This window comes from Podarcis erhardii (genome assembly GCF_964252035.2).
Source record: "Podarcis erhardii genome assembly, chromosome: Z".
Lineage (NCBI taxonomy): Eukaryota > Metazoa > Chordata > Lepidosauria > Squamata > Lacertidae > Podarcis > Podarcis erhardii.
Genome location: NC_138504.1, coordinates 47105984 through 47133299, shown reverse-complemented (window position 1 = coordinate 47133299; position 27316 = coordinate 47105984). Strand labels below are relative to the sequence as shown.

The 27316-nt window shown below is 46.8% G+C and overlaps 1 protein-coding gene across 1 annotated transcript in view; it reads left to right on the top strand.

Annotated features, from left to right (window-relative positions):
- COL27A1 (collagen type XXVII alpha 1 chain) overlaps window positions 1-27316 on the top strand; it is a 253068-nt gene that overhangs the window by 23356 nt on the left and 202396 nt on the right. Inside the window, exons 4-5 of the mRNA XM_081846708.1 lie at window positions 15535-15588; window positions 19655-19708. Of these exons, the coding sequence (XP_081702834.1) occupies window positions 15535-15588; window positions 19655-19708 (108 nt within the window). The remainder of the gene's footprint in view (window positions 1-15534; window positions 15589-19654; window positions 19709-27316) is intronic.

Sequence of the window (27316 nt, the reverse complement as noted above, 5' to 3'; positions counted from 1 at the left end):
ATTATTCTTCTAATAATGACGACAACAGCAACAACCCTCCCTAAAGTAGCTGCAGTTGTGAGGAATTTCACACATCCCAGGTTTTAGTATGGCAGAAATCAATGGCTTTTCCAAGACCTTCCTGGCTGCCTGTGATGTTCTAGTGCCAAGGTTCTGTCTAGGAGAGGCTGCAGGATCCTCTGGATGGAAGAGGGTCAATGGGGACAATCCACCCCCCCCCCATAAGAGAGATCCTAGATCTGAAACAGGGATTGAGAGCTTTGTCCTAGAGGCTAAATATTACCCCCCCCCCCAATCTCTTTGCCTGGCCCCTAAGACTCTCCTTGGGCACCTCCCTCATGGGCCTGCTTTGCACCCTGTGTGAGTGTTTTTGCCTTGCTGGAATGTCTTCTTGAACTCATGCCCCTTCCTTGTCTGGATGGAGGATAGAGGGGAGTGCATGGAAAAACTGGTATACCGTACAAAGGTGAAATTCACATTTGTTGCTCTGTCCACCTTTGACCTCTGACATGAAGGTTGCTTAGTCAGGAGTGTGGCCCCTGTGCTGAAAAGTGTTCCCTGCTCTTGATCGAAAAGCTAGTGTGACGTGGTGGTTAATAGCATGATCCGCAGAGGGATTTTGTACAAACTGGCTGATAAGTTTAGCAGTACTGTATTGACAAGAAACTTTGCTGGACTTTTTGTGAGCAGAGCAAGGAGCATTTCTACAAGTGTGGGTAGTAAGTGTCCAAGTGTCTGGGGCGGAGTAGGAGATGCTTGCAAAGATGCAGAGGTGGAAGGGTTCTGGGAGGTCCTCTAGTCCAACCTTTGGTGTGATGAAAGGAATCCAGAGCTAGTGCATCCCCAAGAGCGGGGGTCAGCAAACTTTTTCATCAGGGGGCCAGTCCACTGTCCCTCAGACCTTGTGGGGGGGCCGGACTATATTTTGAAAAAAAAAAAGGGGGGGGGAGAACACATTTCTTTGCCCCACAAATAACCCAGAGATGCATTTTAAATAAAAGCACACATTCTACTCATGAAAAAACACCAGGCAGGCCCCACAAATACCTCAGAGATGCATTTTAAATAAAAGCACACATTCTACTCAGGTAATAACACGCTGATTCCCGGACCTTCCGCGGGCTGGATTTAGAAGGTGATTGGGCCAGATCCGGCCCCCTGGGCCTTAGTTTGCCTGCCCATGCCCAAGAGGCTGTGCTTATCCAGCTACAACTTGAAGACCTCCAGTGAGGGGGGAGTCTATCACCCCCTCTAGCTAAATGGTCTGGCTGTCGAACTGCTTTTACCGTCAACATGTTTCAACCAACTTTCAACTCAAAACCACAAGATCTAGCTGCCCTATAGAGCAGCAGATGTTTGCCCATATCTATATGATCTTGTGATGGGGAAGAATGTCAGCACTGGAGCTAAGATGGTCTCATACTTTGGTGTAATATTTGTGAGCTGCAAGCAGCCACCTTCCCCTTTGGTTATTTTTCAGGGTTGGGGATGGTCTTTGGACAGGCATGGAGTGTTGGCTTTACTTACATGCTTGGCATGCAGAAGGCACCAGGTTCAATCTCTGGCATCTCCTGGTAGGACTAGGAATATCACCTCCCTAAAACTTTGGAGTATCATTGCCAGTCAGTGTAGTCAGTACTGCACTAGCTAGATATTTTTTATATATAATTTACTATGACACAGCCCCTGCTCTCAGGACTACAGTCTTGAAAGGCATAACACAAAAGGAAAAAGCGATGGGGAGGAGAGAGGAAAATAAGGAAACGCTTCCACCACATTTTTAATTTTTGAAAAAAAAAAAAAAGTACTTCCACTTAGTGAAGGTCAATGCTGGCCTGCTTCAATCTGGAACTGCAGGCAAAACAATGTATATTGGGATGCTCCCTGGGACTGTGCTAGACGACCAGGACTTGACCATTGGCCTATGAATCACAGATGGCTTTTTTAAAAATGAATTGTGGTGATTTCTCCATAAGTTGTGGAAAGTTCAGAGAGAGGGGGGAGCAGTATAGCCCCTGCCAGCAGATCGTAAAACGAGCCCAGTGGTGAGGAAAAGGTTATAGCTGTGTTCAAGTGGCCTCCTTGACCTTTGCAGTGACTAATTTTGAGGGACCCCTCCCCCCCCGTGGTACTTTGTTGGATGTGCCCAGAATAGAGATTGAGATGACATATTGAGAAATGTAACTTCTTAACATTTATGGAGCCAGACAAGCAAGTTTTTAGAGCACAGATGCTCATAATAAATAGCTGTGAGGTTGAGTAACTGCTTCAGCATTGTCTTCATTCTCTTGGGCAGGCATTTCTGTGGCGGCTAGGCTCCCTGCAGCCTAAGTCTCCTCTCCTCACTCTTTTTATTTCCTATCTCAGCTTGCCCACCTCTCTTCTGTTAAGTAAATTGCAGGCTCAGAATTTGCATTCTTGAAACTGCTGGGCTTCACTGTTGTTGTTCTATGTTTTTGAAAAGGGTGGTTGGCAAAACCAGCGGTGTGTGGCAAAGGAGATCATAGTGATTGAGATGGGCAGTGGCTTAGAAAAAGGGTGGCCAAGTGTGCAAAGAGGAGCATGTCTTTTGCAAACAGAAGGTCCCAGGCTCAGTCCCCAGCATCTCCAGGTAGGGCTGGAAGAAAACCCTGCCTGAAACTCTGGAGAGCCACCAGCAGTCAGTGTTGACAATGGGGAGCAAGGTAGACCCAATGGTCTGACTCAGGATAATGTAGGTTCTTGTGCTCCTGCTGGCTGCAGCCTCTGGACTGTCTTCATGGAGAGTGCATTGCAGCAGCTCCAAAGAGAGGTTCTCAGATCAATGAAGCCAAGCTATCCCAATCCAGTAATGGGCACAGCTAGTGAACTAGTCAGAAGTGGGCAGAGACCCTCTTTGCCACTGAAATCACCTTTGCCTCAAGCAACAGCTTGGGACTGAGGAGTACCCTATAAGCTTTTCCATCATAGGGAACACAACTCCATCCATGACAAGCCCCCTTCCTCATTCCTGGACCTAGAAACTGCTTGTCTATAGAGCCTTCCCCTCTTACCAGGATACAGCTTGAGTTTACATTCAGCCCATTACTACCTCTGAGCAATGTTCCAGCACTTGCGCCAAGTCCCTTGGTTCAGATATGATGGGAAGACAGAGCTTGCTTTCATCTGCATGTTGGTGGCACCACCCTTCAAATCTGTGATGGATACCTCCTATTGGTTTTGTTTAGATATTAAATAAAATAGGAAATAAGATAGAACCCTGCAGGACCCCACAGTATAAATGCCACGAGGCCAAGCAGGAGTCCCTCCTCCTACATGCTACACTCTGCGGGTAGGATTGAAGCAGCTAAATTTATAAAAAAGAATTGGTGTACAAGGCCAAGAATCTGCTGGATATTTTGATTAGAACCACTATCCTTTCTGCAGGTTGCTGCTCTGCTCAAAATGCCCTAGCTTTCAAGGCCTCCTTCCTCTCCATCCTGGACCCTCCCTGGGCAACACCAAGCTCTCTCTGTCTCTGAGGCCTATGAGGCATTCCTTCAAGCCAAAGTAACCTCTCACTTCCCTCACAGTCAGTGCACAAATCACCAGCATTCTATGACTCTTAAAATGAATGAATGAATGAATCTTTATTTGCATCAGCCATTTGCCATAGCAATAAAACAACAATACAATATACAAAGAATAGAAATAAAAAGTCAGTTATATAAAATACACTTTAGGGTTTTGAATCAATAGTCAAATAGTGGATCTTATTCTGATTGCCCCAGCTAAAAACCTTTCATCCTTTGCCGTCACCTGCTCATCTTGATCTGCCAAGAGAAAGGACATGGTGGCAGTGGTTGGGCAACCTGGAATGGACAATAAAAGAGGGGTGATAATCTCATTCCTCAAGTCTTTATAAAGATTGCAAGCCAGAAGGGCATGCACCACCGATTCGGAATTGCCATCTCCGCAGGGACATAAGCGTTTTTTGTGTGGAATCTGTTGGAATTGTCCCTTGAGTACAGCCGAGGGCAATACATTCAATCTTGCAAGAGTAAAAGTGTGTCTATATTTTAGAATTGCTAGGTTACGCAGATAGGGTGCCAGAGAGTCGAAATGGGAAGGTAGAAGTTGTTTTGACGCTCAGTATCATTTAGGCGCTGACAAATAAAACAGTTTGCTTTATTGAAACCCAAAGTAAGTACCTGTTGTGGTGATAAACCACAAGAGTGGAGTTTTTGATAGACAATTTTAGTCCAGGCACTCTTGTGGCAATCTTGCAGCACTAGGGATATTGGACCGGGGTGGTAGTGGTGGGATTGAGTTTAGGCAAAGCCAATAGTTAAGTGTCCTACGCCAGATCCGTAATTCTACCAAGGGAAGATTAGCCTCTAGCTGCAATGATGTGTTTGGGACACAGGGTGGTACAGAGAAAATTTGGCTTAAGAACTTTGATTGGACAGCTTCTGTAGCTCCAAGGTGAGTGCCTGTCCAAATCTGAGCCCCATATAATAATTGTGCTAGGGGTTTAGCTTGGAACACTTCCAGGACTGATGGTATATGTTTAACACTTTTTGTGTGGAAAAAGTGGGTCAGAATTTTGGTGCTTTGGGACGCTTTTTCTTTTGCACATTTCTGGTGTGCTCCCCATGACCCCGTAGACTGGAAAATAAGGCCAATGTTTGTGAGAATTCTGTAACATTGCAGCAGCTCAGCCAAGGCCTACAGGGCTACAGGAATACTCAGCAGGTGACAGGCAGCCAGTATATATGTATGTATGTATGTATGTATGTATGTATGTATGTATGTTGTATATATGTGCTGTATCAAGAATCTTTAGGGTGGTTCCTTTAGAGTGGACGGATTATTGGTTTCCTTCCTGCTCTGTGGTACCCATACTCAAATGATTAGAAAAGTAGAATCTGTTTTGGAAAAGCACATCTCCCAGAGACAGAGTAAATCTTAGAATGATTTGTTGGAAAGAGTCCAGTGGTACCTCGAGTTACAAACGCTTCAGGTTACAAACTCCGCTAACCTGGAAGAGTTACCTCGAGTTGAGAACTTTGCCCCAGGATGAGAACGGAAATTGTGTGCCTGTGGCACAGGGGCAGCAAGAGGCCCCATTAGCGAAAGCACGTCTCAAGTTATGAACAGTTTTGAATTAAGAACGGACCTCCGGAATGAATTAAGCTCATAACTAGAGGTACCACTGTAATCTTTTGCCACAAAGGGAAACAATGAAGTGTGTGTGTGTGTGTGTGTGTGTGTGTGTGTGTGTGTGTGTGTAAAATATATTAAAACAGCTTTTCCTGGCACTGCCTTCAGCTTTGAAGTTATCAAGGCAGGTTGCTGCTCTGAGGTCTGGAAGCAGAAAAGAGAGAGTACCGCTGCGTCTGGCAATTTCCTCTTTCCCCTCTTCAATTCCTTTCCTCTTGCTCTTTTTCGGATGGCGATTAGGGCTTGCAAACTTCTCCCACTTTTGAATTGCACATGCTCTTCTGCCATGAGGCAATTTGGTCACACATGCTCTTTGCTTTGGAGTAAGCTATCCTCAGAATGATGCCTTATTTGAATATAGGGTTGTGAGCCAGTTTCAGTTTGTTGATACCTGACTACTTGAAGGCTTCTCTCTTAAAAAGTCACTAGTCCTCGTGGCTGTAGGGAACAACTTGAAAGCATCTCCCATGTCTTACTGCAGGGGTTCCCAAGGTGTGGCTCACACACCACTAATGGTCTATAACTGTGGTTCCCAACGTGGGGTACACTCCCCACGGGGGGCAATTTGATTTTTAAGGGGGGCAGTTCGAGAATGAGTTATACCAAGTTAATGGCCTTTTAGACTTCCTTCATGTGAATAGAGGGGACATGGGTGGCACTGTGGGTTAAACCACAGAGCCTAGGACTTGCTGATCAGAAGGTCGGCGGTTCGAATCCCCGCGACGGGGTGAGCTCCCGTTGTTTGGTCCCTGCTCCTGCCAACCCAGCAGTTCGAAAGCACGTCAAAGTGCAAGTAGATAAATAGGTACCGCTCTGGCAGGAAGGTAAACAGCATTTCCGTGCGCTGTTCTGGTTCGCCAGAAGCAGCTTAGTCATGCTGGCCACATGACCCAGAAGCTGTACGCCAGCTCCCTCGGACAGTAAAGTGAGATGAGAGCCACAACCCCAGAGTTGGCCACGACTGGGCCTAATGGTCAGGGTCATGTGAATAGTTCACTTTTTGAATAATAAGAATTATATGTCACATGGGGGGGCACCAGGATTTTAGAGGTGCTTAGGTGGGGCATGGCCAAAAAAAGGTTGGGAACCACTGGTCTATAAGCTTCATTCTTCGCAGTGGCCCATTGCATTGAATCTGCAGAGCAGTGTAACTGTGTGTGTGTGTGAGAGAGGAAGGGTGTGTGTGTGTGTGCATCTGTGTGAAGAGTGGCAGGCGCAGAGTTTGCTCCATTGTTCTTAGAACCTGGTTTCCAATTGAAAAGCGGAGTGGAAGTGATGTAGGCTTTGCCTTCCTCAAAGGAGTGGGGTTGCCGCTGGTGGCAAGATGGGGATAAGATCCCAAGTAGGGAAAAGAGACTGACAAGGCACTTGAAAGGAGTGAAGAGTCAATACATGGGATCGAAGGAAGGAATGCAGTATTTCTTAATTACTTTATTGCATTTAATTTGAGTTCCTTATAACTTTAAACAAACAAACAAACAAAAAACCACTTTAGCGTAGAACACTGCAGTTGCTAAATGTGACTTCATTCTGCATAGCTTTCATTTCTACAAATGCCATGCAGTATCTGTTCCGCATTTGCAGGGAGTCATCCCTTTAGTGTGGCAGCACCTGCAGTTTGGAATGTCCCACCTGTTGACATTAGGCAGGTGCCATCCTTGTCTTGCTGAAAGCTTTTCTGTTTTGGCGGGTCTATCCAGACACATGATTTGGTTATTAAAGTTGCTTCAGGTATTTTATTGTTCTTGTTTTTAGATGTTTATAATAGCTTAAAAATATTTTAAATATGTTTTCATTTAATTTTTAATGTATTTTTATTACTGAAGAATTTGCTGTCATGGGCTCCTGCGGGAAGAAGGATGGAGTATAAATTTAATAAATAAATAAATTAAAATAACAGACAGAAAAATCATTACGACTCTCAGCAATTTTCAGGTAGTGTTCCCGATAAAACTCTTCCATTGTACTTATCCTGATAATATCAAACCCACGTGGTTGAGTGCTAGTTACTTAGAATGTGAGAGAGGGCCACCCCTAAACAAGGTGGTGGCTTTCACCTACTTGGGGGACTCCCTCAGTATAGAAGTTTGAAAATTTGTTTTTTAAAACAGCAGCAACAACAGCAACAGCAACAACAACCCCAAACTACCTAGCAAAAACCTGTGAGCTTTTAGCAGTGGATCTCAGACTTTTTTCTCTGGACCACACTTTCAGAATAAAAATTTGCCCCACACTACACCAAATTTTTTTATTGGTAATAAATGCATGGGGGGGGGAGAGAGAAAACTCCTAGCAGCACTTGATTTATAGCATAGAACACAACTAGTTTATAATATGAGCACAGGACATCCAGAAAGTATAAAAGTATGTAGCTAGATAAGAACCATAATAATTCCCAAAATATAATATTGTCCTTGTATCCACACTTGCCATCCTCTCCTGCCACACTCTTTGAGAACCACTGACCTATAGAATATTGATGGCAGCGTAGCCTTGGGGGGGGGGGGTTATGGATGTCTAAAGAAGCCAGAAATCAGGCAGACTGTGTGAGTCTTGCCAATTAATTTTTTAGTTGACAGCAGTTGAGAGATGGATTGCTAGGATATGAGTTGAAAGCACCCCCCCCACAAAAGGAAAATTGAGGGCAAAAAAGAAAAGGAATAAGAACATGGATCAGGTCGGGGGGGGGGCTCTCAAAGTGGCCAACCAGATTCCCCAATGGGAAATCTGCAAGCAAGAGCTTAGCAGAAGAGCATCCTCCCTGGTTGTGATTCCCTGCAACTGGCATTCAGAGCTGTATTTTCTCTGAAAGTGGAGGGAGAACATAGCCATTGTGGCTAGTTTTCCTGTTGGCATGCATCTGTCTCAAGAGACAATGGAGTCAGCCTCTGGGGGTGAAGTCAAACCACAGCAGAAGTAGCCTCCCTGAGTCGCAAGCCTGGCCAGTATAAATGGAGATCCTGAACAGCCCAGATGACAAGATCCCTGCCCCCTTGATCTAGCTATAATGCGGTCCAAAGGAAAACCGCAATACGTTTGGCACCAGCTTGGCTGTAAGAGTAGCTGGAAGGAAGTGTACAAGGTGCCATCCAGCCATCTTAAGCACTGAATTATCTGTTCAAGCCCCTGACAGCTTATAGGCAGTATCAGAGAAGAGATAGTTGGCAGGGGGGGTACACATTGCAAGTTTCAAAAACTACTCCCTTATTCAGGGCAGCTTCAGAACCACATAACCCCCTAACTCCAGCATATCCTGTATACCAGGGGCTGGGGAACCTGTTGTCAGTACGCCTTCCAACCAATGCACAGCGACTGGGCTCAATAACTGGTTCTGCCCCGACTGGGCTAGGCGACTGGAGCACTTTCAGAGACCTTCCAATCCTGGAAAACAGGTCCCAGTGCCCTGGACCCACGACTGTGCATTCTGAGCACCAGACTCATGCAGAGTATAAATAACGCGGAAGCTAGCTGAGAAGCATAACTCCTTTTTATTTCTAATAGCTACTACAAACTAACAAACTATTGGCTTGCATGAGTGTTACAGCTCCCACTCAGCCGTCTAGTCACTACATAGATAAGACTGTCTCCACACACAGAGTCAGGCAGTCAGTCAGGAGTGGAAGAGTAAAAGAGCAGTTTCTGCCCCCTCCTTTCTCAAAACATCAGATCAGGAGATTCTTGCAATGGGAAGGGTGAAAATATCAACACCCATGCCCTCCAGATATTGAACCACAACTGCCATCATCCGGACCTTGACCTGATTGAGGTCCTGCTGATCGAGATGATGGGAGCTGGAGTCAAATGGGGTGGGCATTCAGCACCTTTGTGGGCACCAGGGAAAGACCTCAGGCACTGCAGGTGCCACATAGCTGACCCAGGATCTATGTTAAAACATTTATTTCAATTGCTGTTTTGTCATGACCAATTATATATATATTTTTAAAGCAAAGTTCCCTGCCTGTTTTATTTAACTTAACTTTGGTAGCTTAGTTGGCCTCTACTGCGATGCTCAGCTTTAAGTGGGGCGCATTAGGATTTTTGATGCTTAGTGTCTTGATGGGTGTACATCTTAGGAATTTTTCGCTATACTCTTTTTATTGTAACTTTTTTGCTTTTATTTTTACTTGCTTGCATTTTATCCTGTGAAGTCACTTTGGGACCTTTTGTGTGTGTCTATACTGTAAAGCGACTAAAAAGTGGAAGCATAAAAATAATTCGTTTTAGTGCAATTTCAGGGAGATTTCCAAACTTTGCCATTCTTGGAAGTAGACCCTTACTCTAAGCATGTTGCATATTACCATTAGGTTTTTTAAATAAGCTACCGCTGGGAATCTGTTCAAGGTGTGGTGTGTTTGTATAGTAAAAGAAATAAATAAAGATGTAGTCAGCTGCTGCTGTGTACCATGCGGAATTCCAGGCTGACCCTGGTAGAATTAGCATTCTTGTCTCTTGAATTATCTGGTAGTATTGCCTCCCTCCCTCCCTCTCTCCCTCCCTCAATTAGGATGAGGCCTTTGGATCACGCAGTGTAATTACGTAACAACTTCTATATTTGGTTGTTTTGTTTTTATTTTCAATTTAAAAAATACTAATTATATTGTGGCTATTTGTGCAGTTGCATAATCACATTATGAACGGAGCTGCGACTGAACATAATGGCCAGTTGAACTCATGCGGTGCATTGCTTGGCATGAAGGCAGTTGTTTCTGTTGGGGGTTGTGCATAGATACACAAGTGGAAGTGATGGATGTTCTGGCCTCACAGTGAGGAAGCTCATCCTAGTTAGCCCTACTCAGGTGTTTGAAAACACATGGCGGGGAACATGAAGGGGGGGAGCATGGGGCCTCACACGGCAGCCCCTGCTCCCCACAACCCCAGCTCTTCCACTGAGCAGAAAGTAACCGCCATCTCCACCTCATGACCAAGGGGACAGTGAGTGGAGGGGACTCAGAAGCTTTATGCGTGCCAGGGGGAAATCTCAAAGAGTTCCATGGTGCCCATGGGTGCCACATTGGCAACTGCTGGTGTAAGAGCCCAGTTGTCAGCCAGCCACACAACTGTCACTTCCCTGGGACCTATCCAGGGTGCTGAAGGACCTGTCTTTCACCATTGTTGTTGCTTGATTTGGATTCTTGACCTGCCAAGATGCTGCTACAGCCATCTCTGCCTCTTGTTGTTGTTTAGTCGTTTAGTCGTGTCCGACTCTTCGTGACCCCATGGACCAGAGCATGCCAGGCACTCCTGTCTTCCACTGCCTCCTCCAGTTTGGTCAAACTCATGCTGGTAGCTTTGAGAACACTATCCAACCATCTCGTCCTCTGTCGTCCCCTTCTCCTTGTGCCCTCCATCTTTACCAGCATCAGGGTCTTTTCCAGGGAGTCTTCTCTTCTCATGAGGTGGCCAAAGTATTGGAGCCTCAGCTTCAGGATCTGTCCTTCCAGTGAGCACTCAGGGCTGATTTCCTTAAGAATGGATAGGTTTGATCTTCTTGCAGTCCAGGGGACTCTCAAGAGTCTCCTCCAGCACCACAGTTCAAAAGCATCAATTCTTCGGCGATCAGCCTTCTTTATGGTCCAGCTTTCACTTCCATACATCACTACTGGGAAAACCATAGCTTTTACTATATGGACCTTTGTGCCTCTTTGTGCCTCTGCCTCTTAGTCCCTTTCTTTTACCATCAGCTCAGCTATATGGAAGGTCGAGTTGGCCTCCCCAAAGTGCAGGGCCTTTCTTGGGGGGGGGGGGCTGTGCCTTCCAGTAGTAGGCTCATGTGGTTCCCTCTGACTTTTATGGCGGTGGTGATTTATACCCAGCAGGACTGATAGGAGGAAGAAAGGCAAGAAGGCCCAACAGTTGGTGCAACCAGACCCAATCACAGACCACTCACTGGGGTGGTTGTAAATAGGCAGGCAGAGGGAGACTAGCTAAGGGCATACTGTGGTTTGTAGGGCAGTGCCCCATTCAGTCTGATGGACCAGCCTCTGCTGCCTTCAGAACCAAGGCCTTTTTTGCCATGTTTTCAGAAGTTGAGTTAGCTGGCATCCTTTATTTTGGTTTTTACTGTTGGATTTTCCTTTGATGTAGTCCTGGTTTCTTATCACACAATGATACAATCAGCTGAGACTAGCTTGTTGCAGTTTTAATTTTGTATATCACTTTATAAATTTTCATTGAAAGGTAGCATAGAAGTTTCATAAACTAATTATGATCTGTGCCTCTTTTTTTTTAAAAAATGATTCTTAAAGGGGTATTGTGCGCTGCATACATACAAACTCATTAATAAAAATTCACAGCACCTTTTGCTTTCCACAGTTTAGTGGTGCAGCTTCAGTTTGGTGCCTTTGCATGATGTACCATAAAACTCCACTCAGTTTAGCATCCAACTATGATGGTGAAATCCATTTAAAACTCAGCCCTCTCTCAGCTAGTCAACACCGTCTTCCCTACCCACCCCTTGTGACTGGGAAGAGTAGATTTCTACACAACAAATCTTTAACAATTGCCAAGTTGGACTAGGATGTGTAAATGGTTCCAAAGACCTAGGGGCCACCAGAGAGTAGGTAGGTCCTGTTCCATATGCCCAGAGGCTGGCACAGACACATGGGAATGCTATTGGCAATTGAGCAAGCTTTTTGAAGAGTGGAAATTGCTGGGTTTGGAGATGGGCTTGGACTCTTGACTTCAGCTCCCCAGGGAGTTGACACCTGCCCCTCCCTAGCCGACACACATCTCTCTCTCTCTACCTCTTTGCTGTGGGCTGCAGAGTTGCAAAAACCAGGTCTTTATTTAAGCCCTTCAGAAACGATGCCACAAGTGAATATATACAACATGTGATTGTATGACTATATGAGGCGATGATGACTGTTTTGGAAGCATATGTAGTTTCCGAGCAGAGGATTTTCTGCTGTCTATATAGAGAGCTTCTGGATGCATGTCTAGCTGTCTAGCTTGGGTCCTGTTCAGTTTCGAACAAGAAAAAAAAACGTGTTGTAAGTAAGGCACATGTGCTCGGAGAAATGGGCACGTATCTAGGTTCCAGACCTTGCATTTTGGCAATTCAAAGTGGCTTTCTGTGTTCTTATTGGAGCAGGGGGTGAGCGTGCGTGCCCAAAGCTTTGTGTGAAGCTCAGTTTGATCCTTTTTGACTGATGCAATCTTCCCTTCTCTCCTTGTGAGGCTGATAAAAAGACAGCAGGGATGAAAGAATCAGAAGCAAAGTAACCTAAGGCTGCAATCCTAACCCTGCGTAGCTGGGAGTAAGACCCATAGGATGCTGCCTAATATTGAATCAGACTATTGGTTCATCTAGCTCTTGTCTACATTTACTAGCAGCAGCTCTCCAGGGTATCAGGCAGGAGTCTTCCATCAGTCCTATCTGGAGATGCTCACGCAAAGCAGCCACAAAACAAATCCTAGTCCCATCTTCTTTCATAGTTATTCCAGTATCCAGACTATGATACTTTTGTGCTTCGTGTGACCTAAGTCAGGGGCAGGGAGGCTCCACAGAGGCTGAATGTGGCCTCCTAGACCTGACTGTGTGGCCTTTGGGACTCTTCCCCAGGCCACATCCCCTCTGCCCAAGCCGCATCATTCCCCAGCCCTGCTTTTGAGTACTTTTGCCTGCCTGGAATGTGCTTTTCAACTGTGATAGCACCTCCTGCTTTCCTGGATAGGGAGGTGTGTGTGTGTGTTAAGACATTTGTGTGACTGGAATGCAGCCTCCTATCCAAAGGTAAAAGGTAATCTTTCCCCCCATCCCCTTTGCCTCTGGCTCCTCCCACCACTGCCATTCATACACATGTGCACACACACACAACATGTTGCCCATCAAGGTTTCTCTGCCCCATTTCCCTGCTTTTCAGCCACCATGAGATGGATGAGGCTGCAGCTTTGGAAGGATCCGAAGAATCCCAGTTTTGGTGCTATGCTGAGTGAGTGCTTTCCTTTCCTGGAAAGAGTGTAAGAGCAGCTGCACAGAGCTGAATTGTGGGATCCTTGGCTGCTGTCCCAGCTATGCCCTCTTGTTAATTTTGGCCCCAGATACACCTGCTGTCTTGCTGGAGTTGCATCTGCATTTGGAGCCGAGGTCTACTTTTGGTAAAAGCTGTGCAGTCTCCAGAGCTCTTGAGAAGTCAGAGCCAGCTTCCAAGCATTCTTGAGCCTTCTGGTCTCTCTCACTCCCCCTTTCTCTCATACAAAGAGGAGGGCAGGGGGGATGGAAAACCCCAAACTCATCATTTATAACAAGCTACTTAAACATAAATCCTTAAGGAGACATCTTGGTTTATTCTGAAATATAGTTGGGTATGCTGGAAAGGCTTAATTGGAAGAATGCAACAGTTTCACTGAAACATCCTTAAAGCCTCAGGTAGGAGTGCTTTTTTATATATAAAAAAACTACCCCAACACCTTTGGACCTGTTTGGGGAAGGGGCATGGCTCAGAGGGAGATTGCCTGCTTTGCATAAAGAGGCCCCCAATTTCAGTTCCTGAAATTTCAGTCAACAGAACCTCCCAGAGCTGTCCTGTTTAAGGTATGTGGTCAAATAATGGGGAAAGGCTGTTGCATCCATGACCTCTGGCTTGTGCGCTTCCCAGAAGTATTTTGCTGGCCACTGCAGGAAGCAGGATACTGAACTTGTTGGACCCAACTTGGTGTGATGCAGGAGTGAACCTCTTAAGGTTCTTCTGAAAGGCAGTGTGGTGTTGTGCTTAGAGAGTTGGACGAGAGCCAGAAAAACTAGGGTTCAAATCCCGCTCAGGCAATAAGCTCACTGGGTGACTTCGGGCCACCTGCTATTTAGCCTGACTTACCTCTCATGTTTGTTGTGACTATAAAGTAAGGAAGAAAAGAACCACTTACATCACCTTGAGCTCCTTGGAAGAAGGTGGTATTTAAATGTAAGGCTGAATGAACGAATGCATAAGTAAATGTTGTCTGCACCCAAGGCTTTTTTTCATTGCAACTCCACCAGGGGTGAGGGACCTCAGATTCTGGCACCGTCCAGACTTCTGTGGCCCTCCTTGAGCTTCTTTTTACCTGGCTGGAATGTGTCATTGAGCTCTGATCATGCCTCTTGCTTCCCTCAATGGAGGATAGCAAGTTTTACAGAGCAAACCAGTCACTAAATCACACAGTTCAAACCTGGAGTTAACTCTTTCTTAGCAAAACATGATCTTCACAGACTTGGCTGAGTTTCAGGCCTAAAGAGCACAGCAGCTCATGCACTGTAGACCCTCTCCATAAAACCAGTTGCAGAGACTGCAAGTCCCCACTTCCCCATATACATCTATGTCTCCTCTCCAGGGCTTCTTGTAAGCAATCAGAGACTGTGCCTGCTTGCAGTCCGTTGCTGCTCCACCCATTTCAGCCCTCTCCTGGTTCTGGGAGATGGGAGGAGGGGAGCTTGTTGCAGCAGGAGGGTGAGATACCAATGGCTCTTCATCAGCTTGACCCATCTTTGCCTCATGACCTCCCTCTTCTCACTTACCTGCTTCAGCTTCTGCCTCCGATTCTGGACTGCTCGCTGCCACAGCCTCTTCCTTCTTTTGACACCTATCTTGTTACCTCCACCTAGTCTTCTCCCTCATCTTCCTGTGGCCACTCATTGTCTTCCCACCACCAATCCCTGGCTTAGGAGCCTTTTTCCCTTGGGGGTTCCCCAGCTGGTTCCTCCCACCACCCCTCCTTGTCCAACCAATCGGTGTCAGCAATGCTGTGTGAGGGTGTTTGGAAACTAGCCTACCATACAAAGGCAAAATCCACACATGTTTCTCTTTTTGCTTTTGCCTCCGGTCCCACCCACTGCTGCCATGTGGCCCTCAGGCATAGGAGCCAACTCCTGGGGGCTGAGGTCCTTTTGCTCCTCCCCCCCAAAATATTTGAGGGCATTGCCATTCAAACGGTGTGTGTGTGCTGAGTCTTGTGATCAGTTATGTGCGGCAGTGCAGTGCTTACCTGCCGCCCCCCCTCCCCCAGTATTTTATGGAAGTTGGCACTCCTGCCCTTAGGAGGTTGCCCAGAAGGGAATGCAGTTCTCTGGCCGGAATAGTCCCTCCACTCCTGCCCTAAGTGAATGTTTAGTTAGTTGGTTTCAGCACATCAGGTTTACTGCACACAACTTAAAGGAATTCAAAGCAATTTGTGAGGAAGGTGGAACACAGGTCTGCATAATCCATTGGAACATACAAATATACTAAAAGTGCTACTCGAAAATCACTCGAATAAGAATACTTACCCCGCACTCAGGAACTAATGCCAGAAATGGCTGCTAAAAGACAGGCCATGAATATACTAAGTGCCTCAGAAAATAATCAAAGTTGAAATGTGTTCTCTTTTTTCTTTTCTTTTCAGGGCCTCCCAGGTCTGCCCGGTTTACCAGGACCGCCTGGCAAGCGAGGCCCACGGGTAAGTAAAGCACAGGGGGAAATGTGGGTGAATTTGCAGTGAGCCCCCCAAGTCAAAAGGCTGCCACATTTTCTAGCTGCAGGACACCTTTTGCTGTACAGCAAGGCTGAGGAACTCATGCACTCAGCGCTCACCTGAGGCTCCTAGAAGCTGTCAACATGTGACAGCGGCCACACCCTGGGAATGGCTTCAGGTGGCCGGCTAAACCAGGTGAGGGTAGCCGATGGGTCTCTAACCCATGGGGAATTATGGACTTTCCATGCATGCGAAGACAGGCTCTGGTGGATTGAGTTGATGAGACCAATAGTGGGTCCAACTGTCAAGAAAGCGGTTTCTGCATGTGCTGTAGAGGGAAGCGAGGGGCGAATGGGGCTCATCAGCCTTGGAAGGTAGCCCATATGGGAGAGGGAGGAAAACTCTGATCCTAAGCCTCCCTTGCGGGATATCTTCGGGAGAAGAAAAGCTAAGGCGTAATTCCCACACAAATCCAATGTGGAGTCCCTTAGACGGTTAAATGGTGCCCCATACATCTCCTTCCGGCAACTCCTGCAGCCCCTTGGACCACAATAGCAAGGCCAAGAGGGGAGCCTTGTCGTCTGGGCAGCCCAGGACCTCCATACACACTTCCCAGGCTCGTGGCCCATGGGAGGTCACTTCGGTGCTGCTAACGCAGCCCTTTTACTTCACTCATGGAGGTGCACTTCATTGTCTCTCACGACTGACGGATGATGCCTTGAATGTATGGTGTGAACAAATGTGGCATCTCCTGTCCTACCTGAAGATGCCATTGGGCATTGAACCTGGACCTTTTGCATGTGAGGCGGATGCTGTCATTGACCTGGGGCAGCTTAACTATGAGAGGGAAGACTCAAGCTGTGGGTTGACAGGAAGCCGGCTTTCCCAGAGGGTGTGGAGAGTGAAGCCCGCTCCCTTTGGTCAAGTGTCTCTTTCCTGCACACTGGAAGGCTTTTCTTGAGGGGCCAAAGCAGGTGGGGGGTGGAGAGGTAGGGAAGGAAAGAAAGTTTTTAAAGAAACGGTTTATTTGGCTTCCCTTCAAATATGTAGCTCCTACTTCGGCAAACCAAAGGTCAGGGTGGAATCTATAGGTCAAGAGGAGAAAAGCTGCCATTTGTTTCCCCTCTACCCCGCCTCTGCTTCCCACTCGCTCTATCCATCCCCAAAAATTCACAAACATGAGCTTTGCAAACGAGCATCTAGACACTTCTTGACTAAGAATCCAGAATGTGGCAGAGAAGGCAAATTGCACCCACTTAACATTTCTATCTTTTTTCATTTTATTTTTTAAAAGAAGACCCTGAACCAACAAACTATTTTTAAAAAGAGGATGGGTGTGTGAAGGGGGTGCGTTTGAGGGATGGGGGTCGTTTACTGCAGCTACTGGTAGTGCTGCAACCGTTCTCCGGCTGGTGCTTTCTGGGTTTCCCAAAGAAGCAGACTCCCTCCCCCACCTCATGTGAATGGCATTCCATCCAGATTACGAGACCCACTACCTTTGGGAACTCCCCTTCTCCCTCCCCCTGCCCCACTCTTTTTGAGAGAGCACATTGCAGGATTGTTCTCTGGGTTTTGCTGCTGCTGCTGCTGGTCCTCTGGCATAAAATGGCATCCCAAGGAGGAAACTTTCCATGGAATCTCAGAGACCATGAATGGGAGGTATTTTTCTGCCTTGGCTTGTTCTGCTGATGAGGAGGGTCAATGTGTGCGTGCGCATTCATGCGCATATGTGTGTGATATATACGCATACACACTTCATACCCCTCTGCAACTCACCCCAGCCACATCCCCAACTTCTACTTCTTTACACTCTTGTTGCAGATGTTTTTTTGCCCTTGAACTCCAGACAAATTCTGGAAGGTTTCCTTGATAATGCTTCTTGCTTGGCTAGATGAATGGAGGATGGGGCAGGCGGGCTGTGTGAGTGTGTTGTGCAGCAGTATAGTTCACATCCATTGCTCTGGCCACATTTCCCTCTGGGCCCTGCCCGCTATGAGTTTGTGGCCCCCAGAAGGTTGCTGAAAAAGTTTCCACACCCATGATTTCTCTTTGTGTGTGTGTGTATATACAGTGTGTGTTTGTGTAACATTCACTTCAAACTAACTTGCCCCTCCCCACCATTATGTATATGCATGATGGTGCTTAGAATTTATTCAGGATATCCAGTCTATTCAGGATGTTTTAAACCAGTGAAGGGTGAACTGGTGTGTATTCCGCAGGGGCAGCCAGTGCGATGCCCTCCAGGAACAGTTGGAAGCCATCAGCTCCAATCCATGTAGTCACTGGTGGATAGAGTTGCTGTCCTAAGACCCAGAGGGCTGCAACTGCCCCATCTGTGCAGCAGGTGCTGTGTGAAGCTTTGATGTAGGGCCCATAGCTTAGATCCTGTTTGACCAGGATGTTACCCATAGATGAGTCTTTGCCATTTAGGTGTCTGTCTGTGCACAAACACTTATTACAGGACCATTGTGAAGAAATCACTTGAATATCAAAAGCAGCTATGCAAGTACTATTTGAGTCCTTTTTCACAGTCCCCCTTTTCATGTTTGGAATCAAGAATTCCCCATGCCCCCAAGCCTCCTTAGCCTTCCACAGTTGTGTGAGAAGCAAAAATTCAGTAGGCAAGCTCCCACACCCACTTTCATTATAGTGTCTGCAGGCAGGGGAAAGTTTCTCCTGCTAGATTTCTGCTTGGTGTGCATCTGCTCAAGGTGCAGGCCTAGTAACAGAGGTGGCGGCCATGGCCTGTGTCAACAGCTGCTGGATCTATTGCTGCTGCATTTGGTGAACCTCTGAGCTGCAGGTGGCAGCTTCTCAGGGAAGTGCCTTCAGGCACTGACTCTGCCCAAAATAGGATCTCCCCTGGACAGGAAGGGTGTAAGAGCACTTCCTGTGCTGCTTGAGTCTTTCTTGAGCAACAAAGGCTCAGAGCTCTGGTTTGCCCTTCCGTCTGGATGTGATCCTTGGTTCTGGCTTTTTGTTCACCCCACAGCTTTTGGTTCCTTGATCCTGGATCACCTCAGACTGTTCCCTGTGGCCCAGTCCTGTCAGCCTATGGCCTGAGCTACCCTGTAGGAACCATTTTCAGCCCTCCCAGGCAACTTTATGGGAGTGGGTGGCACCACGTGCTAATGGTGGGCAGGGCCAGAAGCAAAAGTGGGTGGGGCAACAGAGGTTAATTTTATCATCTGTGCAAGCAAGAAGCATTGATCAGAGTTCAAAGAGACATTTTAGCCATGCCCAAGCACTCAATGAAAGAGCAAAACAGAGCTTGTGAGGCTTGCTTGTTACCTTGGCTCAGAGGTTTTCAATCTTTTTGAGTCCACAGCTCCCTTGACAACTGCATTCTTTCTGCAGTACCCCTGTGGGGCTCAGGAACCCGATTATGTCCCCCCTTGCCTGCAGAGCTGGTAGCCTCTCACCCTTTTTCAAACACCCTCCCTTGTGGAGTGTTCTCTCAGCCTCCTCTCCTCTCCCCTCTCCTCGGGAGTCCTCTGGGCAGCTGCAGCTGCCACCCCTGGCCTCTGAACTGCCCACCCTGCCCCAAAGAGAGGTGCCTCCTCACACTGCCCCACAGGGGCCTGGGAAGCACCCCCTGGCCAGCCCCAGAGGCACCATTCGCCTGGGGAGCTTGTAGCCAGGGCTGCTGCAACAAACAGCTGCACAAGCCTTTGGGAGGCAGAGACATGAAAGGGCATCAGAGGAGGGAGGGAAGGAAAGAGGAACAGAGGACAGTGTTGCTCACGGCACCCCGACCATCCTTCAAGGCACCCCAGGGTGCCACGGCCCACTGGTTGAAAACCACTGCCTTGGCTTATTAAGCCACAATATGATCTTCTTAATGCTGCCACTGTTTGCAGTGTGTTTGTGGTTACACAAGAGCTTTCATAGAGGTCAGGTCCTGAGCAGGCAGCTCTGCAGGATTTGATCCTGAGCCAGAAATGGGTCACTTCCAGGAAAGACACAAGGCAGGACTGTGCCCATGGAGGAATGTTGTGGGTGGGAAAAGGGTGCAGGGCAAGTTTTGATGTTGACTTCCTTCTTTTCTCAGGGTCCTCCTGGCCCCCATGGGAATCCTGGCCGGCCGGGCCCACCTGGCACTAAGGTAAGGGAAGAGACCGGAATGCTTGTGGGCCGCTGGGCATCTGTGAGCCATGGAAGATGATCAGATTTGCATTAGTCCTGGCTACCAGATACCAGAGACTCACAGCAGGAGAAGTTTGTCACCACTTTGCTCAAACTTGTGTGGCCTCAACCTGGCTCCTTTCAGAAAGTCTGAAACCATGTTAGGTGGGCTGCTGGTTCTACCCAGCTCTACAATTGCAGCACTTACGCTAAGGCCAATTATGCCGATAAAAGATCAAGGAAGGTGTTCTAAAAACACCTGGAAGTGTTGCAGAAAAAATAGAAGCCTTTTCCTTTTCTTTCTTTCTTTCTTTCTTTCTTCATTTCTTCATTTCTTCTCTTCGTAGGTTGGTTGATGTCTTCAACACTCTTAATGTTCTAGAGAGGTGGGGGAAGCTTTCCACTAAACTGGCCTGCTGCCTCTGTCTGATTAAGAATTAGGCGGTAGAGATGTGTTGGCGGGTGACAGCTGTTCTGAATTTAAAAGTGCTGTTATACAGTCTGAAAAAGCGAGGTTGTAAAAAAAAAGGAGGGGGGGAGGAGCTAAAACCCAGTCCACTACCTTGTAGCCTTTTTGTAATTTATGTTCTTGTTGATGACTTCCAGATCATGTTTCTTTGTGTAGGGTTCCCTCCCCCCCGCTTTTTAAAAAAGATTGGTTTTACAAGTCAGAATCGAAAGCTTTCATCTCTGATGCTTCTGGCCCTGCAAACTCCACATGAAATCTCTCAGAAACCCCAGTTTCTCTGAGCAAGTGTTAACCTCCTTGGTATCAGTAAGTCAGTGGGGGCTGGTCCATCACGGCAAAGGGGTCACTGCCCCACCACCCTCAGCCAGCCCCCACCTGCCTGCTTTCTTAGGACCCACCCACACTCTCGTTTGTCCCGCGATTTCCAGTGTTTTGTGTCAATCTGTTATTATGGGTCTGATAGCTTTTTGTGTTTTCTGGCTTGCCACTTCCACAAGGAAAGCCCACTGCTTACTGCTGAATCAGAACAAATGCCAGTCTGCCGAAAACCTGAAGAAAAAATTGTCCTGAACCAGTCCTAAAATAGCTCCTGAGCAGGATTTCACTTTCCAAGGAGCTGTGCTGGGGGTGGCCTGCTCACACATCCTCCCACCTGGCTCCTTTTGTTTATGCCGTATGATTGATTTATCTGGTTTTCTGATTCTCTGCCATGGATGGGCAGAGCTGAATGTGGAGACGACATGAAAAGAGGGCTATTGAAGATAGGAAGAATGAACAGGAAAACAAGGGTCTTCAGGGATCTTTCCCTAAGTACAATCTGAGGCAAAAATCACAAGCCTGAATACCCAGCCCTGGATCAAATTAAAAACAGGGCATAGAGGTATGAACTTAAGGGAAAGTGTGTCTGGCACTGTCTGTCAGCTTCCTCCTCCTTGATCTCAGTGTTGACTATGTAGAACTTGGCAGGAGACATAACAAACATTAGTTGGCTCTGCCCGTCACTGGATATGGCTCCACCTACTCTTGGCGTCCCTGCCTTCCACTCAGGGCCAACTCAAGACATTTTGGCACCTGAGGTGAACCACAGAATGGTGCCCCCCCTTCCTGCCAGGGAAGAAGGGGTGAATGAAGATTGACATCAAGAACAAGGGGGAAATAAAGATCCACGTCAGGATCAGTTGCCCCTGTGGATCCTGTGACCTGAGGCAATTGCCTCACCTTGCCTGGGGGATGGGCCGGCCCTGCTTCCACCCACCAGTCCCAGACTTGGCCAGCTGGACCCCTGAACAGGAGCACTCTGCTTCTGTAATAAACAAAACACAGAGAAGAAGTATGCCCTGATTTAGATAAAGATTTATTGTTGTAGGTTGTTGTTTTAAAAAATATATAGCAAACATAGTATAAAAGAAAGAGCAGGGGTGAGGAGAAACGAAAAAGGACCCACCCTGTAAACACAAATTCGCACACGCACACACACAGTTTCTGAATCAGATTGTTTGGAAAAAGCGAAAATTTCTCTGTTGGGCGTGGATCAGCAAGTGAGGAGATGTGAGGAGATGTTGCCTGCTCAATTAGCAAGGTGTAGGTTAAAAACAGGACACTTCAGTGCCTAATTGAGAGCGGGTGCTTAATTAGCTCTGACAGCAATTGAGAGGGGTGTGGCTGCTGCGGGTTTGTTCCAAGGATACAGTTCTCCAGAGCATCTTAGTAGCAGTTGGGCATTTTTAAAAAAATTGTGCCTTCATCCTTACATGCCTCTTAAGGTTCCTTCCTTTTTTCCTTTTGGGCGGGGTCTGAATTGCATGGTGATTTAGACTCTCTGCAGGGGCTGTGAAGGTGAAGGGCCATAGCCTAGAGGCAGAGCATCCTAGGTTCAATCAATGGCATCTCCAGGCAGGGCTGGTAAAGCCTCCTTTCTGAGAGCTGCTGCCAGTCAGTGCCGACTGTGCTGAGTTTAGATGGACCAGTGCTCTTCTGACTAAGTATTAGGCAGTTTCCAATATTGTTCCTATGTGGCCACCCAACTGTCACTTGTCAGGTTGTCACTATCTTCAGCTGCTGCCACCATCTTGCCGTTTTTGCGTTTCCTTTTGTTGGTCTTTGGCAACAGTCTCTGGCCTTGTGTCCAGTTAGTGGGGCTTTCTCCTCCCCATTTTTTAAAAAAATGTTGTTGTTGTCATTATCAGGCAATCTCTTAATTTGAAAGGAACATCTGTTTGAGGCTGAGATGAGCTTCCTGCCTCATTAGCTGGCTAGGAAGGGGGGAGGCGATATTTTCTGGATAACCCTCTGGAGCATGGAAGGTGGGGTAGAGGGCTCTCTCCTGTTTTGGAGAGTGAAGTTTATGGCTCTCCAGAGGATGGATGTGTTTGAATGTTTCCTGTAGCTTCTGATTGGTCTGTGTTTCCCGTAATGATATTGGGCAGCTTCATCTGGAAGCATAGCCTTGGCTTCTGGCTTGGAAGTGGGAGCACAAAATGATCTCTCTCTAGCTTCATAGTTCCCCTGTCATAAGGGGCAGGGAAATCAGTCTTGTACTAGGCCAGGAGTGAGCGGATGTGCATTTGCTTTAAGTTTTGTTGGGTTCCTTGTATCCTGCTTTTCAGACAAGGGCAACCAAAACAATCAAGGGGCTAGAGCGACTCCCTATGAGGAAAGCTTGCAGCATTTGCGACTTTCTAGTTTAGAGAAAGGAGGGAGTAAGCGGTGGTGTGATGGAAGTTTACTATGCATTAGAATCATAGAATCATAGAGTTGGAAGAGACCACAAGGGCCATCGAGTCCAACCCCCTGCCAAGCAGGAAACACCATCAGAGCACTCCTGACATATGGTTGTCAAGCCTCTGCTTAAAGACCTCCAAAGAAGGAGACTCCACCACACTCCTTGGCAGCAAATTCCACTGTCGAACAGCTCTTACTGTCAGGAAGTTTTTCAAAATGTTTAGGTGGAATCTTTTTTCTTGTAGTTTGGAACCATTGCTCCGTGTCCGCTTCTCTGGAGCAGCAGAAAACAACCTTTCTCCCTCCTCTATGTGACATCCTTTTATATATTTGAACATGGCTATCATATCACCCCTTAACCTCCTCTTCTCCAGGCTAAACATGCCCAGCTCCCTTAGCCGTTCCTCATAAGGCATCGTTTCCAGGCCTTTGACCATTTTGGTTGCCCTCCTCTGGACACGTTCCAGTTTGTCAGTGTCCTTCTTGAACTGTGGTGCCCAGAACTGGACACAGTACTCCAGGTGAGGTCTGACCAGAGCAGAATACAGTGGCACTATTACTTCCCTTGATCTAGATGCTATACTCCTATTGATGCAGCCCAGAATTGCATTGGCTTTTTTAGCTGCCGCGTCACACTGTTGGCTCATGTCAAGTTTGTGGTCAACCAAGACTCCTAGATCCTTTTCACATGTACTGCAATCAAGCCAGGTGTCACCCATCTTGTATTTGTGCCTCTCATTTTTTTTGCCCAAGTGCAATACTTTACATTTCTCCCTGTTAAAATTAGGCATCGAGAAAGTGGATAGAGAAAAGCTTTTCTTCTTCTGTCATTAGACTAAAACCTGTGGTCATCCAATGAAACTGAATGTTCAGGGTAGTTAAAAGAAAATTATCCTTCATGCAGTGCCTACCGTATTTTTCGCTCTATAGGACGCACTTTTCCCCCTCCAAAAATTAAGGGGAAATCTTTGTGCGTCCTATGGAGCGAATGCAGGTTCCTTGGCTTCAGCGATAGCAACGCGAAGCCTCCGAAGCGCAGAGGGAGCACCGACCCCTCTCGTTCTCCAGGCTTCAGGGATAGCCGCCTGAAGCCTTTGGAGCGCAGCGGGAACTTGCGCTGCGCTCTGAAGGCTTCGGGTTTATTTTGCTGAAGCCGGGAGAGCAAGACTCTCCTGGCTTCAGCAGAGAGGGAGAGCTAAGCAGCGCCCCTTCAGCCAAGCTGGAGGAGAAATTGAAGGGGCTCCGTTTCTCCTGCCGCTTCGCTGAAGGGGCGCTGAGCAGAGAGGGGGAGATTCCCCCCCCTTGTTCTCCCCCTCTAGAACAAGGTGCGTCCTATGGTCGGGTGCGTCCTATAGAGCGAAAAATATGGTGATTAAACAATGGAACTTGCCTTCGTAAGAGACAGCTTGGATTGATAACCCTCTCCTCCATGAATTTGTCTAATCCTCTTTTAATTAGACAAATTCATGGAGGAGAGGGTTATCAATAGCTACTAGCTACAATGGCTATGCTCTGCCTCCACTAGGACTGGATGTTATCTGTTTTTCAACATCATGATCTATCTCCAGCTAAACATTGCAATTAGTGTTAGAAACTGAGATATTAAGAAGCTGAATGGCACCTTAAACCTAGGTTCTGGGTGCAACAACGGAATGTCTAGGCACGCTTTTTTATAACAAGAATACAAAGCTGAAAATGAATGAGCTGCTGCTACAATATTATGTTCATTTTTCACACGGTCTAGTCCTCCCCCTGCCCAACCCCCTAATATTCTTAAGAGGGTCTCTTCTCCAATCTTCAGAGAGTAACTGGAAGTGGGGAGGCAGGAAAAGGTCCTCTTTTCCTTCCACTCTGCAGTTTTAATCTGAAATCTTAGGTGCACTACTGCAGCCAGAGCTCAGAAACTGCTCGCCCTAATGAAATTCCTTGTCGCAAAATGCGCCCAGAACAATGGGAGTTTCGAACACTGATTGCAATATACCAATGCATCACGATGTCTGAAATAAGGATGGTGCTGTGTAGCAGCAATGGCTGCCTTTGTGGTTTTTCCTGCATTGTGATTTTTGCATAGCACACACAAACACACACATCATGATTTGTGATATATAGCTGAGTAAAAAATTATGAAACCGGTATCACAATATGGACTTAAAACTGATTTTGGATTATATATTGCCCAGTCCGAGCCTCCACAGTGGGAAGCAGCAATGCTTCTGAATAACAGTGGATGGGAATTGTGTGGGCAGAGTTACTGTTTTGCTCAAGTCCTTCTTTCAAGCCTCTGGGAGGCCACTGTGAGAGCAAGAGACTGGGCTAGATGGCCCACTGGCCTGATTCAGCCAGCTGTTCTTCATAGAATCAAAGAACTGGAGCTGGAAAGAACCCTGAGGATCATCTAGTCCAACCCCCTGCAATGCAGGAATGTGCAGCCGTCCCGTATGGGAATTGATCTGTGACTTTGGTGTTATCAGCACCATACTCTAACCAACTGAGCTTCATAGGATCATTACCAGGGATGGACGCATCTGTCAATTTCAGTTTTTCATTTTTCCAATCTTAAGCTCAGTTCTCTACATTTCCATACCACTTGCCTCCTGGTTAAAAAGAAATAAAACGCTAAATAGAATTCATCACACCAGAATTTTCAAAATCTAATATTAGCTGCTGGGTTTCTTTGTTAGCAGTTGTCCTGAGTCCTAAAGTTGATCCTCTCAACTACAGTGGTACCTTGGGTTACTGATGCTTCAGGTTACCTACACTTCAGGTTACAGACTCCGCTAACCCAGAAATAGTACCTCGGGTTAAGAACTTTGCTTCAGGATGAGAACAGAAATCGCGCGGCGGCAGCGGGAGCCCCATTAGCTAACGTGGTGCTTCAGGTTAAGAACAGTTTCAGGTTAAGAACGGACCTCCAGAACGAATTAAGTACGTAACCAGAGGTACCACTGTATCAGCCAATAGATTGCAATATAGTCATACCTCGGGATAAATACGCTTCAGGTTGAGCACTTTCAGGTTGCACTCTGTGGAGTCCTGGAAGTAACGGAGCGCGTTACTTCCGGGTTTCGCCGCTTGCGCATGCGCAGATGCTCAAAATGACATCACGCGCATGTGCAGAAGCGGCGAAACGTGAACTGCGCAGGTGCAGACGCACTGCCGTGTCTTACGTTCTTTTCAGGATGCGAACGGGGCTTCGGAACGGATCCTGTTCGCATCCCAAGGTACCACTGTAATTGGCAAACTTTATGCAAAAGCAGCTTCGTAATAAACTAACTTTGCTTAGAAGAGGAAGTCATTTCAGCTGCTAAACAAGCAGGATTTAGATAGGATAGATCCACCACAGATGGCTGCTTTTGTTCATTTGATTGGCACATATGCAAAATAAAATTCAAAATATGGAGATACTCTCTGGTTTGCTTTTGTGAGATGACTACCTCCAACCCCCGAAGTTTGAGGACATTTCCGTGCCACTCCCTGCTCTTAAATGTAGCTGGCAATTTGCTCCTAGGCTTGAGATGAGGATGCCTCAGAAAGGAACTCCAGCTATGATAGCAGCTGCATGCAAAGTGGAATTATCTGCATGACTTCATTTTACCGCTTGGCAAAGCCGGTCAGTCTTCATTCAGAATTTGGGCAGCAATATCTGTACTGAATCAGCAGTGCTCTCTGCAGCCGTTTTCCAAGAATTATTTCCCAACTAACAGATCTTCTCTTGGCTTGGACTGAGGGGTGTGTGTGAATGTTGGGCTATTAAAGCGGGAAGTTGGAGCGTTTGTGGGAATTAGAAGGATGATGCAGTTGATATTGCACTGAAACTAACGGGAATCACTACTCATCCAGCTGGGGTCCCTCCCCCCCACAACTGGGAAAGCACTGGTTGGTTTTCTTTTCATTTCATTTTTTAAAAATAACCCTTTTGTATTTATATAATAGAAATTTTCTTAAGAGAAGCGCCAAAGAATTTGACAACATTTTAGTTCTTCCACGTGGTTAGGAAGCTGAAGATAAAATTTCCACTTTTACAGAGGGGCTGGAGGTGAAATAAAGATGCAAATATACAGCTTTGGCTCTAGCAAGCTAAAAAGAAAGTTCAGTCACACAAATGCTCTGCACTTCCAGGCACAGGAAAACCCAAATTGCTGTTTGCGCTGATCTAGTGGTAAAAATAGGGTTTTCCTGGGGAAAGTATTGGCGGGGGGCGGGGCGGGGCGGACAGTGCTCCAGCACAGACAGGGAAAGACCTATGTCTAGAAAGTGCAGGGCAAAGGGTAAGTGTGGAGAAGCCCAGACTCAAAACACCAGACCTGTAAGAATTTCCAAGTGAGATTAACTGATGGAAGTGTTAATTATTTTTCTGCATATGCTGTGATCTATGGCAACAAATATGCAGATATAAAA